The sequence below is a fragment of the Castor canadensis genome, chromosome 17, assembly GCF_047511655.1.
Source record: "Castor canadensis chromosome 17, mCasCan1.hap1v2, whole genome shotgun sequence".
Classification (NCBI taxonomy): domain Eukaryota; kingdom Metazoa; phylum Chordata; class Mammalia; order Rodentia; family Castoridae; genus Castor; species Castor canadensis.
The window spans coordinates 49,394,751-49,412,531 of NC_133402.1; the positions used below are offsets into that span (position 1 = coordinate 49,394,751).

Below are 17,781 nucleotides of genomic sequence, written 5' to 3' on the forward strand. Positions count from 1 at the left end.
TAAACTAGGTCAAAAGAGCCCACAGTTGCCTGAAAACATTCTAGATATACCTAATAACATTGGTTTTGGATATGAGAAGCTGGGTTTTCAAGAAGATCCAAACACCTAAAGGCCAGCACTAGGCCAGCATGGGACACTGTACATTTGTCTACCTTCCTCAACTGAAAATTCAGCAGGACCATCTAGCTGCACAGAGAAATGTGCTGTGAAAGCTAAGAACTGAAATTTGTTTGACAAATTAATTCTTCAGCTTCTCTCAAACTGTTCAATCTTGAAGGTATAAAAAGAGAAAACAGTGATCTGAAATTCCTGAATTTCAGTGGACTCTCAGTCAGCTCTTAGGGGTAAAAGGAGAATACCTTATAGATAAAATAGTCCTGGTCCCCTCCTGACTAGATATGATCTTCCAAGAAGTCTCACCAAGTGCAGGTGGCTCACACCTGTAATCCTAACTACTTGGGAGGCTGAGATTGGGAGGATCACAGTTCAATGCCAGTCCAGGCAAGTATTTTAAGAGACTGCCATCTCCAAAATAACTGGAGCAAAAATGGTCTGGAGGTATGGCTCAAGTAGCAGACCATCTATCTGCTTTGCAAGCATGAATGCTAGTCTCACCAAAAAAATAAATACAAATTTAAAAAACATTGACATCTTTGAGACTCAGTTTTCACAAATGAGGTTGGTCTACAATTCCTGAAGATCTATTTTAGGTCTAAAATCCTAGGCCTATGAAGAAATTGGTTGTTAGACATATTCCTATTTTCCTCTTTTTTCCAGTACAAAGTTTTATACCAACAGAGGCTATAAGTCTAACGCTAGATTTTGTCTCAAAAGCTGCAGGGGTGTAGCTAAGTGGCAGAGCTCAGTTCAATCCCCAGCATCACTACCAAAAAAAAGTTCTATGTACTTATCTATTTTATGTCACTGAGAGCCATCACTCATAAGTACACAGAACCTCAAGATTATTTATCAAAAGAGATCCTTTAACTAATCATTCTTATAATTAATAACTAGTCTTAGATGGGTGCCAGTGGCTCACACCTGTAATCCTAGCTGATCAGGAGGATGGTGGTTGGAAGCCAGCCCTGGGAAATAGTTCTCAAGACCCTATCTCCAGGGAAAAAAAAAAAACCTTCACAAAAAAGGGCTGGTGGAGTGGCTCAAGGTGTAGGCCCTGAGTTCAAACCCCAGTACCGGAAAAAAACCAACAAACTAGTCTTGTATTTTTAGTCCGAACACTTGTCACTTCTGTCAAATGCTCATCTTCCACCAGTCTAGCCATGTTGAAGGTGACAATCATCAACACAGTACATACCCAAATATGTGTGATACCCAAATCTCACCACATACATTTTAAAGTATAAGGGATTTTTTGCTTTTAAAAATTCTCTCCCTTCAGATTTGGCAGAGGAATATAATGACTGCACACCTGCAAGAAATGTTTATTTCAAGAGTCTGTCAAAAGATAAAAAGAACCTAACAAGTCACCAACAGGTAAAATCTTAAATTTTGACTGTCGAAACCTACAAGTAGAACCAACTCCGAGGCAAAAAGGATGCCAACTGACCACTATACCTACTAAACATTGTTTTAAACAAAAATCAATTTAGGTGTAAACATTGCAATTTCATGAAAACGACCTGTAAACTGGATCCAATCAGTACCTAGTGACAGATGTGTACGTGATTCCTAATGAAGACTCGTAGGATAGCACCTATTTTGATGCAGTATCACTTAAATCATTAAGAATGTTTTCTTCCAACTGGAAAATACCTTTTCCTCCCAATACAGACAGTCCTAACTCTTTGATTTCAACACAACCTTTAACTTACACAATCTTCAACAATATTGCATTAAAAAAAGAAAATCTACTCAAAGCGTAACTGTTTTCAACATGCATAAAACGGTGATTCACGTTCCACGTTAAATGTAAAAGGCAAAATGGAGTTGTAAAGAGTTTCTTTCCCATTTCAACTCCGACAGCCACGCGCGCTTCGCAGCGGCCCGTCTACACAGCGCGGTCTCGGGCCGGCCGGGAGCCCCCGCCCAGCCAGGCGCGGCCGTGAGAGGAAGCGCCGGGAAGGGCGGGCGGCTGGGGCTCCACCAGGCCGGGCCGGGCGGGGGAAGGGGCACTGGAGGCGGCGGGGCGCGCTTCCGGGGACTGTGCGGGCGGGGCCGCTGCCTTGGGGCGCGGAGCCCCAGCCGGGAGTCAGGGTCAGGGGCCAGGGCCAGGGGCTGCCGGACCCGAGCAGCAGGTGGGGCGCGGCCGCAGCAGGGCGGCGGGCGGGTGGCCGGAAAAGTGCCGGCCGGGCGGGCCCGGGCGCCGCGTCGGCTTAAGGGAACCCTCCTGCTCACCTCAGGCGACGACTCCGAGATCAGCCTCTTCGCGCCGGGGACGCCTATCCACGAGTCGCAACCGCAGAGACAAGGACGGGCAGCTCCCGAGGCAACGGCGGACTAACGAGAGAACCGACCGAGGGCGGCGGGCGGGGACCGCGAGCGAGCGAGGGCGGGCGGGCAGGCGGCGGCGGGAGGGCGGGGAGCAACGTGCGCGTCCCCGACCGCCCTGCGGGCTCGACCTGGCGCCAGTCGCGGTCCCGCGCACGCGCGCACACTCAGCTCAGCCACGATTGCTCAGGAGCGCGTCCACACCCTAAAAGCAAGACGTTTAACCAATCAATGTAGCCGCGTAGGGCATCACGGGAACTCCAGGACTATAAAAGACCCAGTTGCTATTTTATACTACAAGAATCACTCGTCCCTTAAGTAAGCAGGGTGGGACTAGGTGCGCGTGCGCGGTATTAGTACCCCTCCCTAAACTGCCAACTCTTCGCGCAAGCGAAGTAGGTCCTCATTGCCTGGTATTACGCGTGCGTGCTGACAGGCTTGATTTCCCTCCCCGCCCCGCAACCCCCCCGGAAAACCACGCGCCTGCGTAGTGGGGAGTACGGTGACAGAAGTCCGGGTGGGGCTCAGGCCAGTCATGGCGGAGCCTTGGTCTGGGCAGTACTTTCAGGCTCTACCCGCCACGGTGCTGGGCACTCTAGGCACCCTGGGCAGCGAGTTCCTAAAGGAGTGGGAGGCGCAGGACATGCGCGTGACCCTCTTCAAGTTGCTGCTGCTGTGGTTGGTGTTAAGTCTCCTGGGCATCCAGCTGGCGTGGGGGTTCTACGGGAACACGGTGACCGGGTTGTATCACCGCCCAGGTGAGGCTCCCTACGAACCTCCGTGGGCTGGCCTCCCTCACCACCTCTAGGCTGTGCCATTGGGTTCCCCAGTGTCCCCCTAGACTACCACTGCTCCCCAAGAGCCTCATTAGAACTTAACCCTAACCTATGCCACCATATCATTTTACATAAGAAATCCCACCAGTCCACCTATCACATTGTTACTGTTCCTCAGAATCCTCACCAGACAACACCACTAGTACCTTAGGACCACAGCCCCACTCCACCAAACAATACCAGTAGCACCTAACCTGACCTGGGCTGATGCCTGTTCAGATCCCCACTCCCAACCTGTTGCAGCTCTGATGTGTTCCTGCCTCCAGGTCTGGGCGGCCAGAATGGATCTACACCTGATGGCTCTACTTACTTCCCTTCGTGGTGAGTAAATCTGTCCTTACCCCAACCCCATGATTGGCAGGCAGAGGACATGTCTTGCTGGTGACAGGGAGGGAATTCTTAGGGTATGAGTCCACCAGCTCAGTGGACTTTACAAGCATCCTCCAAGTCTGCATGTAGTGCTCAGGCATCAAGTTGGAGTGACACCAATGTCTGGAGAGTCCCTCATCAGCAATGCCCTTCAGCAACCTGTTGGGTGGATGGTGGTATTATCACAATTTCAGAGAGATGAAATGGCAGGTCTGTTAGGAGCAAGCCCCTCAGTTGAAAAGTCCTTTGGTTGGGAAGTCAAGAGCCTCCATTCTGCTGGGCCCTGGAGGCTCACACCTGTAATCCTAGCTACTCAGGAGGCAGAAATCAGGAGTATCAAGGTTCGAAGCTAGCCTGGGCAAATAGTTCTCAAGACCTTATCTCAAAAAAACCCATCCCAAAAAAGGACTAGCTGGATGGCTCAAGGTGTAGGCCCTGGGTTCAAACTCCAGTACCACCAAAAAAAAAAAAAAAGCCTCCATTCTAAGCAAATTTTGTACCATTGAGCTATACCACCAGCCCTAAGAGCCTCTATTCTTAGCACACTGATTGATCTACTCAGGGTTAGCCTCCTCATCTATAAAACAAGAGTTTACTAATCAGGGCATTCACTTAGCTAATCTCTGAGCCTCTGCCACATGGCAAACATCACACTAGTCCCAGAAAATGAAAACCCAAGCTCTGCTCATAGGGAGTACAAAAGACTTATAAGTGGAGCAGGTCATATGCCTGTAATCCCACCACTTCAGAGATGGAGGCAGAGGACCACAAGTGCTAGGTCAACCTGGGCTATACAGTGAGAGATCCTGTCTCAAAAAAAAGATTAATAAAGGGAAGCGCAGGGGCAAGGGTGGTCAGGGAAGGTTTCTCCCAAGACAAAGAGCAAAACTGAGATCAAAGGCCAGGTGGTGGCAAGTGGTCTGGGCAAAGGGAATGGATAGAACAAGGCCCACAGGCAAGGACAAGGGTGACATTTGTGATGGTGGTGTTTGAATGTAAAGGCATGGAGGACCCAGGGAACCATTGAAGGACTGATGCAGCAAGGTTATGGCCTGACTTAATTTGCCTTTATAACTGCCTGCTTAATGGCAAGTAGATAAAGGGGCCCAAGAAGCCATTTAGGCTTGCCACTGACCAAGGTTCTGTCTTAGGCAACTTAGTCAGTACCATTAGGTGGGGAACCAGAAAGAACAAGTCTGCAAGGGGGAAATGGGTGGGCCCACAGGCTATGGGAGATCAGCAAAAAGGTCTAGACTGTAATGCACTCTTACTAAGCTCACCTTAGATCCCAGGAAGAGATGGGGAGAGCAAACCTCAGGGACTATTCTGCTGCCCATAAAATAACCTTTCCTCTCCATCAATTTCAGGGAAACAGCAGCAAATGAACCTCTCAAAACCCACAGAGAATAAGGGAAGGCAGCAGCAAAAGGGTCTCCAGAGGCATTACTGGATCTGCTGGCTCCTACATTGGGTCCTGATGCTGCCTAGATCCCTGGGACAACTGCAGGAGGCTCAGGGTTGGAGACAGAGAGTACCCCAGTGTTTGCAGGGCATAATTCCATTGCCTTTGGCCTTGCCTTCAACAGCCCCAGGTACTGGGTGAATGAAGAATTTGCCTCTGCCCTGATCTGTTTGACTTAAGAAGACATGTTGCTCCTCTCTCAGGGTCAGAGCTCAGAAGCCTTTCAGTTAGGGAGGCCAGCTGTCCCTTTTCTGTCTTGGTTTCTCATTCCCCTAGGATGTGACCCTATAGAGATTTGTCCCTCCAAGAGGAAGCCTGACCAGTTCTGGAATTTGTAAGGGGAGTCTGTTCCTTCTAAGCCCTAAACTTCCTGCATTTCCTTAGCTTGGCTTTGCTGGCAGGGAGCCAGGTAATCCTGGCCTAGGCCAGACCTTCAACTCTAAGGTTACTTAGTTGACCATTCAGGTATAAGGCAAGGGGTCCTTATTGGCACCATCCAGATGGAGGCACCAAATACCCACCTCCTTTGTCTAACTAGAGTTCTTCAGATATGAGCCAGTCAAAGTAGATTATCATTTCCCAAATGACCTTATACTTCTCCATTCTTCTTGGGGGAAAGCTAGTTGCCTAAGAGAAACAGAGCTTTCTAATAGACCCCTGGGGTGGCCTCCCACCCCCACTGCTTAGTGCCCATGGAGTCGAGTCTATACCTCCCCTCATAGGGAGGTGCAAAGCAGTTAGTGCACAGTGACTCCATCATGCCCTGCAGCCTCATCATTTCCCATCTTGACCTAGAACAAACAGGGACCTTATCCTGAGAGCCCACTAGCAACATTTCAATCCCTAGGAACCCTCAAGAGAAAGAGTCACAGTCCAGTAGACCAGGGGAGGTTCTAATGGGGTGGATGATGAGTGCCCCCACAGAAACATCACTTCCTGAAAGCATTGTTGGTTCCTGGACTGCCTTCTTCCCTAATGGCTGTAATTTCTGCCTCCCTCTGCTGGACCGCCAGCTACCTCAATGTCCCATTGCCTGCTTCTTCTATTAGATGTCACATATCCATCTGGCAGCCTCTGCCCAGGCAGACTTTGTGTCAGGTGCACTAAAAGTTAAGACTGCACCGAACTCCTTATGCATGTGTACCTACTCCAGAGATGTCATCTGGCTGGCAGGATGATATTCTTCACAGCCTCAGGCCCATCCATCGACACCACCACACAAAATCAGGATCTCACATTTCACTCCAGGCTCAATTGAAGATGTGGCTTATTAAACACAGATGTGCATAAGTTGTGTGGTTATTTGAATAAGACAAGTGTGCAAGCCCAGAGGCAACTGTTGAGGGAACATCCTGAAAGCTGTTGCCCCTCAGAATCCAAAATTCCCTCAGGAAATGCAGAGGTAGAGAAATGATGGCAGTATACTAGAGGTGTGGAGATGGGACGCCCAAAAGGTGCAATATTCCCGTTAGTTCTTATAAATCTGGCCCCTCTCAAGGGGAACCTATTCTGAACCTGTCTTGAAGGCCTGGAAGGCAAGCACTGGGTTGGCACCCCATGAAACCTGTGGACAAAGAACGATGAAGCTAGAAACCATGGCAAGTAAGAAGGAAGGAAGCTTGTTTAATTTTTTTTTCCCCCCAGAGGTCATTAAAGTCTAGTTTACATGCTGGGTGCAACGGTCAGCCCAGGTAGTGAGCCTGCTATGGCTTGCTACTGGGCAGCAGAATAAGCTGACTGGGAATGTGGAAGGGTGAGTCCATGTCTGCTCAGCCATCCCCAAGTTTACACACAGGAATAATTTAGCTAACACTGTGAGTCAGAAATCATTCCTGTCCTGGGAGAGGCAGCAGTTTGCATTCATGGAAAGCAAAAGTGGAGGAAATGGCCTAAGTCCACACTGCCTAAGGTAATAACCCTTTGAAATGTAAAAAAACCATGATGAGGTAGGTTGGGCAGGTGTTATCCTCACCACAAAAGTGAGCCTTTGCTCCACAGCCATCACCTGATAGAGTAGGGTCAGTGGAATTGTGGAATGAAACAGAACATTGGGTTAGCAAATCTGTCACTTAGACGTAGGGTCCTGAAGTTGAAGTGTTATGTTCTGGGGGCGACGTAGGGTCCTGAACTTGAAGTGTATGTTCTGGGGGCGGAGGACAAAGCAAACCTCCACTTAGTTTGCTTCACTCATTCCCAGTGAGTTCTGCCTCACTGTCCTAACTAAACCTTATAGAATTCCCTTCAGGGCAAACTTCTGGAGAGGAGGGCCCTGCCCTAGGCCGTCCTTATTTGAAAGTGTAGTAGTTCGTGGGCACAAAAGGCATTTTGCTGACCACAGCCATCTGCTGCTTCCGCCGCACCTCCACCAGCAGCTGTGTCCCTGGCCGACTATACTTGGGAGGCACATAACCCATCGCCACATTCTTCTTTAGGGAGGGTGATGGGCAGCCACTGGTTACAGCACCTGTTCAGGCATAGACAACGGGTCAACACCACCCTGCCAGCTCAGTATCCCTACCCTCCTGGAAAGGGGACAAGGACTCCCCAGGTTCCCTGGACCACCTACCAATCACGCTGCCTTCTGTGCTCAGGATGGGACTGTGCGCCCTCATCGGGGCACCCTCACACATCAACCCCACACGCCTCCTCTGCACCACGCCTTTCAGCTGGGGAACAATGACTTTGGCTCCTGGGAAGTCCATAGCAGCTCTGCGGCGCTTCCCTGGAGCATGACACACCAGACTTAAGCCACACCCATAGAACCTCTTGCCCCAGGAGGTCCTTAAGTGTCACCAATCAAGCATCAGGGCCCCTTCTTCCCCCAGGCTCTATTCCTCCCCGGCACTACAATCAATAAACTACCTTCCACCCCTTGGAAGCCATGCTGAGGAGGGGCCTGGGTCTGCCTCAATCTGTAATAGGCAAAGCCACAGTGGCACCTTCAGGGAATGGAGGCTGAGAGAAGCTGTCACTTGATTCACCCTATTCAACCACACAAGCAGTCATGGGCTAGTTGACCTTATTAAAGGTCACTCTAGACCCCTTGGTTGCTAGTCCAGCTCACCCAATGTCCATCCGAGACTGCCCTCCACAGGTGTGGTATTTTCATCAATGTCATTCCCATACAGGCAGAGGCCTGCCTCCAAGCGCAGGCTGTCCCGGGCCGCCAGCCCTGCCAGCTTTACCTCTGGATTTTCCAGCAGAGCAGTTGCCAGGTGCACGGCCCCAGCCGCTGGTACTGATATCTGCATAAGACACAGAGAACAGGTAGGCAATTGCCCACCAAGTCTTGTGCTCTGCAATCACTATGCAGTCCAGGCAGTCCTGAAAATCTCAATCCTTTCATCTCCCAAGTGCTGGGGTTACAATTGTGTGCCACCACACCAGGCTTTAAAAACTACTTCTTGCCTACCTCCACACCATCCTCTCCTGTGTAGCCACAACGGGTCACACGACAGCCAGACACACCAAACACCTCCATCACAGCACTGGTCATGAAGGGCAGTTTCTTCAGGTCATCTGCCACGCCAGCCTGTAGCACCTGAGCTGCAGTGGGGCCTGGATCCAGGGAGGCAATGATCAAGTGTCCTGGTTCTATCACCCTCAAAACTGGATGATAGCTTTTTTTTTGCTTTTTTTTTTTTGTTTGTTTGTTTGTTTGTTTGAACTCAGGGCCTACACCTTGAGCCACTCCACCAGCCCTTTTTTGTGAAGAGTTTTTTTCAAGATAGGGTTTCATGAACTATCTGCCCGGACTGGCTTTGAACAGTGATCCTCCTGATCTCTTCCTCCTGAGTAGCTAGGATTATAGGCATAAACCCCACCAGCATCCAGCTGGATGATAGCTCTTATTCAAGGACCAAAACATATCCTGAACAAGTCCTACTCTGCAGGTAGAAGATGTTCTTCTCCTTGCCTATAGAGTCTTGGGGGAAGTAGGAGGAGGGGAAGATACCTATCTTAGAGTTGTGGCACACAAATATCACGTGATACACACCTTTCTTTTAGAATGGCTTCTGTGCTAAGCAGTAAATTAAACCGGGAAGGATAGCTCCAGCCCCAGCCTGACCATCTCACCTTGCAGTGCTAGCAGAGCATTATCCACCACCTCCAGGCCCACATCATCACCCCTGTTCTGAAGCTCCCTGACCTTGTCCTGGAATGAAAGACAAAAATACCACATCATTGTTGGGACCACTTACTCAACACCTATCATGAACTGGACAACGCAGAGCTGATCAATGAGCTAGCTAACGGCGTGGTTCACATGTTACAAAGTCACACAGATAAGTGATAGGTATGACCTAACTCTAAGTCTCTCACTTCTCATATCCTCACTAGACGATGCTCACTGAGGGACAAGTGTCAGCTTTAGATCCTTGCCTCCCCCAGTTCCCAACATCAAACCCTAGTTCACTCCAAGGAGGGCTTGTTCTTTTTTTTTTTTGTGGTACTGGGGCTTGAACTCAGGGCCTTCACCTTGAGCCACTCCACCAGTCCTATTTTTGTGAAGGGTTTTTTGAGATAGTCTTGTGAACTATTTGCTAGGGCTGGCTTTGAACCGAGATCCTCCTGATCTCTGCCTCCTGAATGTCTAGGATTACAGGCATGAGCCTGGATGTCGAGCTCCCTTTTTGAGACAGCTAAGGACCTGCTCTTGAGTTTCATAGCTATTCATTCACTCAAAGAGCCATTTTCTAAGTCCTTATCCACTCCAGGGCACTGCTTTATGAACAAGGAAGACAAATTGCCTAGAACGTAGAGGGGCTGTACCTGCATGAGGGCCAAGTCCTTCTCCCAGCAGCCAGCATTGGACACCACATACAGGTGCTCCTCAGAAGTACTGGTCACAATCAAGTCATCTAAGATGCCTCCAGCCTCATTGGTAAACAGTGACAGGGTCCCCTATCATCAAAGTAGAGCATCTTTGCCTCCAGGTCCAGGAGGCCAAGGCCAAGGATGAGCCAGACACACCCTGGACTCACTCAGCCACCACAAACTCATGAATCGAAGGTACAGGCTGGGCTCAAATCCAAAGTCTTTGTTCCTTATACACCTAGTTAGTTTTCACCCCCTCCCCATCTTGGGGGGCTTCCACAATTTAGTGGTACCTCTACACCCCTCCCTACTCAGTACTGGGAACCCCATCTCAACTTAATCTAGGACACCTAAGACTTGCTGCCCAGGTCCCAAGCCCCTGTATAAAAGCTTCAAAAGTCCATCTTTATGATCCCATATACTCCCAAAACACTTTACAGCAATGTCCCCAAAATACTATAAGACTGGCCTTAGCCTCCCCACTGGAGAAAGAGCCTGAGGTTGAGAAGTCACCTGGGGATCTTGTTAAAATGATGGTTCTGACTCAGCAGGTGTACAACAATGCCTGAGAGTATATTCCTAACAAGCTCCTAGGAGGTGGCAAGGCAACTAGGATAGGAACCACACTTTGAATAGCAGGAGGACAGGCAACATGAGAGGTCAGGGAACTGCGCATTCCTGGATTCCCAGCCTGTTAACACTGGGATAGCCCCTTTCCAAAGCTGACTGGGTATCTGGAAATGACTCAATGACTGCCCCCACAGCACCAAGTCCTGTGAAGCTGTGTCAGATCCATCTTTGTGCCCCCAGGCTTGAGGCAGAGACTTGGCCTTCTTGCTGGCTTATGACTAAAAACACCACTGAGCAGAAATACAAGGACCCACCTGGTTTGGCTTTAGCTCTGCAATGTCACCAACCACCAGGCTCTCCATCAGCTTCACCCGGTCACGACCAAATATCTTGGTCTGGAAAGACATTCAAAGTCTCAAGTCACTGGAACAGTTACAATCTGAAAGGCCACTACGCAAGGGAGGCTTCCTCCCTGCCATCCACAGCACAATCCAATCCAGAAGTGAATGACTAGTCTTATGGTTTGGGATATAACAGAGGCTCCACCTTCTTATTCCCCCACATCTCCCAAACCAGGTGTGACTGAGGGAAGTCTGGGAATTTAAGAGGAGCTAACACCTTACTGAGATACTTTTCCAGCACAGTGAATGAAAGTCAGTGTCAGCTCTGGAAAAAACAGAGCATTAAGGTACACAGTGGGAACAGGCAGGAGAGATTAGAGAGGAGTTAGTCAGCCCCCTGGTTTTCTTGGCCCTGATTGTGGGTTTCCTTTATTAATTAGTAAGTGTCCAAGACACTTTGAGACCTCTAGCTCTTATGGGAAGGCACAGCACTGCAAACAAGAAAGAAGGCCTGATCCAGCACTCAGCACGATCCCCTAGCTTACCTGCAGCATGTGGGACACATCAAAGAGCGAGCAGTGCCGGCGTGTATGCAGGTGTGAGTCAACATGAGTGTCCTGGTACTGCACCGGCAGACTCCAACCAGCAAATGTCACCATTTTCCCACCTTTGGCCAGGTGGAAATCATAGAGAGGAGTCCTTCGGAGTACATCCTGTGGGCAGCCAAGCTTAGTGCCACCAGGGCCCCAGTGCCCAGCAGCCTCCCTCCCCCACCCTCCAAGATCGGCACCAAACTTCAGCACCCTTTATCCCACCTGTGCGCAACTGAGTGGGCGACCCAGGGTAGAGGGAAGCGCCTGCAGGCGAAAGCCCAGAGGGGACACCATGCTCACTGCCCGCCGCATCGTCACCCCCAACTGGTGCAGACGGCACACAGAGGCACCATCTGCCAGGGACGCTGGGAGATGTAGTCCGAGCCCCTGCTCGGACAGGTCTCTAGAGCGCGCAGGGGATCAGAAAAGGGGGTGGGAAGGCCGGAGGGTAGGCTGGGATTCAAAGCAGAGTGCAGAAACTCCCAACAGCCCCAGGCTCTTCCTTCTGGCTAATCATCAAGTCAGACAATCCAGAGCAGATTGGGCTGCCTAGAACCAGAGGTGGGGGCTAGCCCTCCCAGTGATGAACTGCCCTGCCTCCAAAAGGTCAAAGTTCTACAAATGTCTGAAAGGCCTGAATCACACATTCAGGTCAAATGGAGGTGGAGATGGAGAGGTCACAAGAGGGTGGAGCCAGCCTGGTGGGTGGAGTAACACAGTAGCTTGGCCTTCTACGGTGGTCTCCAGCTCTCCCACTCACAGACACAGGCAGCCAGCAAGTCATGCATTCCACAAGTATTTATTGATCTTGCTGCAATGACCATGGTTCCCTGAACACAGTGGTATGGTCATCACCCTTTCAGCAAAAACTGAGTGGGGCTAAATAAGTGATCCTGCTGGTGAAGATACCTGCAAGAAGGTTGATGGGTTAAAATAGAAGATAGCCACCAAAAGGTAACTGAATGCCAGGTGCCAGTGGCTCATGCCTGTAATCCTAGCTATCTGGGAAGCTGAGATCTGAAGAATCGAGGTTCCAGGCCAGCCAGGGCATTGGCAAGACTTCATCTCCAAAACAACCAGAGCAAAATGGACTAGAGGTGTGGCTCAAGTGGTAGAGCTCCTGTTTTTCGAGCTGGAAGCCCTAAGTTCAAACCCCAGTTCCACCAAAAAAAAAGTGACTGAACTTCTGCCAGAAAACTCTAGCATACACCTGCCCAATTTTCCAGGTCTGAGATACTTTGCAGCACTGCTTCATAATAGCTCCAGGAACAAAGCCAGAAGGAAGCAGAATTTTATCACAGGAAGACTATCCTGCATCATAGATGGCCTGGGATTATGGAGAACCTCAGTCTCTCAAAATGCACCAGTGAGAACCTTCACTTGGACCCACTCCCCCACCAAAGTTGATCTCTGAGCACGACTGGGAAGAAGCAACAGAGAACAGAAATGGATGTGCTTTAGGCTGTGTCAGATGACAGACAGATTAGAAGTTTCATTTTTAGACCTCAGTACTACCAGAAGCACCTGCCTAGGCCCAACAGAGCACACATTCAGGAGCCAGCTCAGGGTCCTAGGGACTTGGGTTATTCAAATCCCGGGCTTTACCTCCTAGGTAGGCAGAAGAGTTTAAACAGGAAATTTCTTTTTGTGGGCATAACAAAGGAAAAAAGGCCACTAGGGGGAGCAGAAGAAGACCAGGGCATCTCTTCCTCAAGCTTCCCAGTCTTCATGCCAAGGCAGCAGTGGCTTTCTTAGGGTTAAATGGAACAGGTCCAGCCCAACCCACTGCACTCAGGATGGGGCAACCAGCAGAAGATTGGGTGTGCATGGAGGGGCAGAGGGCTCAAGAATTCTTAGTAAATAGAACTGGAGTATTTTTAAGGTAGGAGATGAAATTGCATTGCGGCCAGGCAAAGACAAGGTGCGCCCCTGCCAGGAATTCATGCTGAAGTAACTAGGTGAGCCCAGAGTATTTTGAATCTGTGAATGCGGCCCAGAAAGAACAGGCAATCAGGCAAAACTTGGAATGCACAGGAAACACGCTTCAGTCTCTTGTTGCCCAAACCAAGCCTGCATGGGCACAGAAGGCCAATGTTTCAGATGGGAGCCGCCACTCAAGTGTAAGAGAGCAGGTTCAGGTCATAACAGCCATCCACCTGCAACACAAAAGACAATCAGTTCAGACCTACTCAGGGCGATGCAAACCAAGCAGAGGGAAAGGATCACTCACATCAAAGCGGCCGATCCTCGTGGAGGTGTGATTGGCCCGGATCATCTCCGTCAGTGCCCACATCTGCTGCACCTCCGAGGAAACGCTGCTGGGGTCTGGAAGACCCTGATCCAGAAGGGACGGGGTTAGTGGCCATGAGTTTCTCCCCAGAAGTGCCCTTACAGCTCCAGAGAGGCCACGCTAAGGGACCCTCCAGCTGAAACCAGTAACATTCCCAGATAATTGGGGATCATGAGTTTGGGGCCTAATGTTCAGTGGGCAGCCCAGCCCCCCCTCACTAGAGATGCCTCAAATACCACACAGCACCCAAGAAGATGGCACAGATTGAACCAAGGTCCCTGGGTCCAGCCCCAGATTCTTACAGAAATGGGCCAACCTGTACTTGTGCTGGACACCAAAGCCACTCACACATGGTTCTTACCCAGGGTGAGAATTTACCTCAAGGAGTGGGGCAGGCGGCTCACAGGATACTGGGTGGGAGAGCCACTTGGGGAAGGTCTTGGAGGGGCTCTGCAAAGCAAAGGGGTAATGTCCTGAGTAAGGCAGAGTGGGAGAGCACTGGTACCTGAGAGCAGAGAGAAGGGCCGTTGAGGCTGAGACACTGAGAAAACCCTGTTCAGTAGGCTCACATAAGCCTGAGGGAAGAATCAGACTACTAAAATCTCCTGCTGTGCAGGAGAACCCAGGAATATATGCAACAAAAGTGTCTCCCAGAACCTAAAGTTCCATTTCTGAAAGCGGTGGGTGGCCCCAAAGGTCAGGGGATACAGGGACAAACCCTTATCTCCCATCATGAACTTCCAGCATTTATACCCAACTAACTTCCAAGAAGGCTTCCTTCTGAGTCTCACCATCCTCACCCATCACCCACTCCACTGCTCCAGCTTTCCAAGCCATATCTGGAAACCACTTGGGGACAACAGTTTTAGGTTAGTCACTTACCTTTGGTCCTTGTTGGTAAATTTGAAGCTCCTCCACTGTGAAAGACAGCCACAGTGGTGATGGCTGCCGCAGAATCAGACGAAGCTCCAGTACTTTGGCCATGTCACACAGCATCTGACACACACACACAAGGACCAAAAAAACACCCAGTTCACTGCCCAAGAACCTCCCAAACAGTGGTAAGCCAACATACTATCTCTCTACGCCTTTAGAGACGAACAATAGTCTCTCCAAGGCACTTGCCTGGAAGTCATAAACCCAGCCAGTGTCTTATCCCCTTCTTCCCTCATGCTACACTGGTCTAATCCCCAGGCCTACTGTAAATCCTCACTGGGCTGTCCTGGCCACGTTGAGGCCCAGCTGACCTGGTGCTTGAACAGCGATACATAATCCTGGGCTCCCTCCTCACTGTGTGGGTCAGGCATCAGACAGTAGTCCCGCAGACAGGTCACCCATTTGCTTGATGTGTGCATTGTGGTATGCTGACGGACACGGATGCTCAAAAAGGCTGTATAGTAATTCTTAAATGTGATCTCCTGCAACTAGAGCACACAAAACCCACCATGACAAATCAGGCCTGAGACACTCAATGAGATCATCCTGTCTTTCTTTTGGAATGCACTCTTCTGCTAAACAAATTCAATAAGCATCACTGGGCCCCAAAGACAATTTTGCTTTCCTAAAGGTGCTCACAGTCTAAATCAGTAAAACAAACCACAACCACAGATCTTAACACATATCCAAGATGATGTCAGGGGTTAGAACCTTACTCCTGGAGGAAGCAGAAAATGTTCACACGAGGCCTGGGATGATGTTTATCAAGTAGACCAAGAAAAGTAGGTAATGTAAAAGCAGAATATGTAAAAAAGCATTAGAGCAGCAGGCATGGCTCAAAGTGTTAGAACACCTGCTTCAAAAGCATGAAGTCCTACGTGGCGCTGGTGGCTCATGCCTGTAATCCTAGCTACTCTGGAGGCAGAAATTAGGAGGATCGCAGTTTGAAGCCAGCCTGGGAAAATAGTTCACAAGACCCTATCTCAAAAAAACCTAACACAAAAAGGGCTAGTGGAGTGGCTCAAGGTGTAGGCCCTGAGTTCAAGCCCTAGTACAGCAAAAAAAAAAAGAAAGAAAGAAAAGGCACAAAGCCCTGAGTTCAAACCCCAGCACTACCTCCCCCACCAAATTAAAAATCACCAGAGTAAGAGAACCTGGCACAGCATAGGGAGCAATTCAGCCTGGTTACAGCAGTGGTCCTCTACATACATCAGGGTCACCCAATAGACTTTGAAAAAATACAGGTGTTGTAGGCTTCACCTCAACTCTAACTGACTCAGGTTTTAATTAGGGTTAGGTCCTTTAATTAGGTTTCTGGTAATAGTAAGGAACAACCTGTAAATAACCACACACTGTAACACAAAATGCATGGGTCAGAGAGGGCAGATGGGGTGCAGGTATGGAATGGCCCAGAGTGCCAGGCCATTAGAGTAGCCTTTGTCCTCTGTGTTGAGATCTTGCAGTGTCCAGTCGCTGTCAGCCGATATGCAAACGCAACTGGAGATTGGAAACTACAGACATTGCGAGGGAAGATCCTAATGAGGTATGAGTTGCACATGACCTCTGGCAGGGACTGGAGGGATACCTACAGAGGAGGCAGGTTTTGGGATAAATCATTGTTTAATGATTCCCCAACTGTGGCCAGAAACAAAGTGACCTCTCACCTCTATTTGGTTCATAAATGTATTTCCAGCACCACCTAGCCTATTCTCTGGTACCTCCGTGCCAGCGATGTCCTGGACCCTGAACGTAAGGGAATGGATGTCGAAAAGAACAGGACAGGAATTTGTCTTCTAGTAAATACTGTACATGCTACTGAGGAAATAATGAATGGTTAAATAATTCGTTAGGGCCAGAGACACTGCAGAAGCTTTCCATAAAAGATCAAATGCCTGGGAAACGCCCAAGTTCCCAGATCTACCCCGCCCAGGAGCCCTGGTTACGTCCAACGGGACTAGCTCACCTCGAAAGGCGCAACGCTGGGAAAGGTGACATCGATGACCAGTACACCAGGTCGACCTTGGGATGTCCGCACATCGCCCACTTGAAGAGCTACAGTGCCTTTCACATGACAGGGCACTGATACACGGGACATGGTGCCAGGGGCTGCGACCAAGCGCAATCGCCGCTTGGAGCTTCCCACCACTATTCCTTCCCGGCTTCCCCCACCGAGCTCCAGGAACTACAACTCCCGGGAGGCCTTGCGCTCAGCCAGACCAGCCAATCGCCAATGGCTATGCAGGCCTGGAGTCGGAAGTGCCCACGGAAGTTTTTCTTTAGCCAGTCACCACGCGAGCCTTAGAGCCGACTGTGGGCGGTGCCATGCAACCGCCTGGATCGTTCTGTATCCAAATCACGTGAACAGTTTTGGCACCCGTAATTTCGCTAGGTTTCTGCTGCTGGAGTGGGGCAGTTAAAGTGTGTAAAGCCATGAACACAAATTAGCACAATGACTGACTGGCATTAATCGCAAAAATAGACTGCCGTCATTAATCGGAAAAACAGATACTAGAATTTTTTTTTTTAATGCAGGGACCAGGGGTGATGGTACACTTTTGTAATCCCAACAGTTGGGCGTGAAGGCTGAAGGATCACGAGTTCAAGGCCAACCTGAGCTACATAGCAAGACACCCCCCCCAGTCTCAAAAACATAGAGATATATATACATACATATACATATAGAGAGACTATATATAATAGTAATCATAATAAAATGTTGGGGGTTAGCACAGTAGTAGAGCATTTACTTAGTATGCCCGAGCAGCTTGGCTGATCTCCAGCACTGAAAAAAAAGAGAAGAAAAAAAAAAAAAGGTTTGAACAGATACTCCACAAACGATAAATAGCCAACAAACCATGAAATATGTTTAACACTATCAGGAAATATATATTAGAACATCCACTAAACAAGCTAAGAAAGTGGAGTACCTGGAACGCTTATTCATTGATTTCCAATTTACTTTGAAAAACACTGACCTTTCTTACAAAATTTATAGCCACAATATGATCCAGCTTTTGCACCCTAATGTATTTACATAAGGGAAATGAATGCATACTTCCAATCAAGTTATTATTCATAATAACCAAAGCTTGGAAATCATACAAACATCCAACAGAAG

The 17,781-nt window shown here is 49.3% G+C and overlaps 4 protein-coding genes across 6 annotated transcripts in view; 1 reads left to right on the plus strand and 3 right to left on the minus strand.

Moving 5' to 3' along the window:
* Rhoa (ras homolog family member A) overlaps positions 1-2,541 on the minus strand; it is a 42,208-nt gene extending 39,667 nt beyond the window's left edge. The window contains exon 1 of the mRNA XM_074059389.1: positions 2,356-2,541. The gene's annotated coding sequence lies outside the window, so the exon portion shown is untranslated. The remainder of the gene's footprint in view (positions 1-2,355) is intronic.
* Positions 2,542-2,738: 197 nt separating this feature from the next.
* On the plus strand, positions 2,739-6,405 carry Tcta (T cell leukemia translocation altered). 2 transcript variants are annotated; one of them, XM_020173503.2, is made up of 3 exons: positions 2,739-3,206; positions 3,528-3,605; positions 5,021-6,405. In XM_020173503.2, exons 1-3 carry the CDS (start codon positions 2,984-2,986, stop codon positions 5,254-5,256), a joined length of 537 nt encoding a protein of 178 aa, XP_020029092.1. In that variant the 5' UTR covers positions 2,739-2,983; the 3' UTR covers positions 5,257-6,405. The 2 variants fall into 2 exon arrangements, with proteins under 2 accessions (XP_020029092.1, XP_020029093.1); XM_020173504.2 differs by having other exon boundaries at positions 2,749-3,206; positions 3,551-3,605; positions 5,021-5,280.
* Positions 6,406-6,718: 313 nt separating this feature from the next.
* On the minus strand, positions 6,719-12,076 carry Amt (aminomethyltransferase). 2 transcript variants are annotated; one of them, XM_074059387.1, is made up of 9 exons: positions 11,660-12,076; positions 11,390-11,557; positions 10,818-10,898; positions 9,889-10,020; positions 9,193-9,271; positions 8,528-8,673; positions 8,180-8,360; positions 7,682-7,837; positions 6,719-7,579 (listed from the first exon to the last, which is right to left on the minus strand). In XM_074059387.1, the coding sequence occupies exons 1-9, from the start codon at positions 11,747-11,749 to the stop codon at positions 7,401-7,403; spliced, it is 1,212 nt and encodes a 403-aa protein (XP_073915488.1). In that variant the 5' UTR covers positions 11,750-12,076; the 3' UTR covers positions 6,719-7,400. The 2 variants fall into 2 exon arrangements, with proteins under 2 accessions (XP_073915488.1, XP_073915489.1); XM_074059388.1 differs by lacking the exon at positions 7,682-7,837.
* Positions 12,077-12,217: 141 nt separating this feature from the next.
* Nicn1 (nicolin 1, tubulin polyglutamylase complex subunit) lies at positions 12,218-16,854 on the minus strand. The gene is made up of 6 exons (XM_020173500.2): positions 16,627-16,854; positions 14,975-15,151; positions 14,610-14,723; positions 14,106-14,177; positions 13,668-13,772; positions 12,218-13,593 (listed from the first exon to the last, which is right to left on the minus strand). Exons 1-6 carry the CDS (start codon positions 16,756-16,758, stop codon positions 13,552-13,554), a joined length of 642 nt encoding a protein of 213 aa, XP_020029089.1. The 5' UTR covers positions 16,759-16,854; the 3' UTR covers positions 12,218-13,551.
* Between the last annotated feature and the right edge of the window lie 927 nt (positions 16,855-17,781).

Bases quoted from the DNA above. Each gene is read 5' to 3' on its own strand.
- Tcta (XM_020173503.2), top strand. From the start codon at position 2,984: ATGGCGGAGCCTTGGTCTGGGCAGTACTTTCAGGCTCTACCCGCCACG. The intron at 3,207-3,527 runs GTGAGGCTCCCT...AACCTGTTGCAG, and splicing joins CGGGTTGTATCACCGCCCAG to CTCTGATGTGTTCCTGCCTC. The intron at 3,606-5,020 runs GTGAGTAAATCT...CATCAATTTCAG, and splicing joins TCTACTTACTTCCCTTCGTG to GGAAACAGCAGCAAATGAAC.
- Amt (XM_074059387.1), bottom strand. From the start codon at position 11,749: ATGCGGCGGGCAGTGAGCATGGTGTCCCCTCTGGGCTTTCGCCTGCAG. The intron at 10,021-10,817 runs GTGGGTCCTTGT...CTTTGATGATAG, and splicing joins CAGAGCTAAAGCCAAACCAG to GGGACCCTGTCACTGTTTAC. The intron at 7,838-8,179 runs GTGAGCTGGACT...GTCATGCTCCAG, and splicing joins CAGTCTCGGATGGACATTGG to GGAAGCGCCGCAGAGCTGCT.
- Nicn1 (XM_020173500.2), bottom strand. From the start codon at position 16,758: ATGTCCCGTGTATCAGTGCCCTGTCATGTGAAAGGCACTGTAGCTCTT. The intron at 14,178-14,609 runs GTAAGTGACTAA...TTTGCTTTGCAG, and splicing joins TTTACCAACAAGGACCAAAG to AGCCCCTCCAAGACCTTCCC. The intron at 13,594-13,667 runs GTGAGTGATCCT...TTTGTGTTGCAG, and splicing joins CGAGGATCGGCCGCTTTGAT to GTGGATGGCTGTTATGACCT.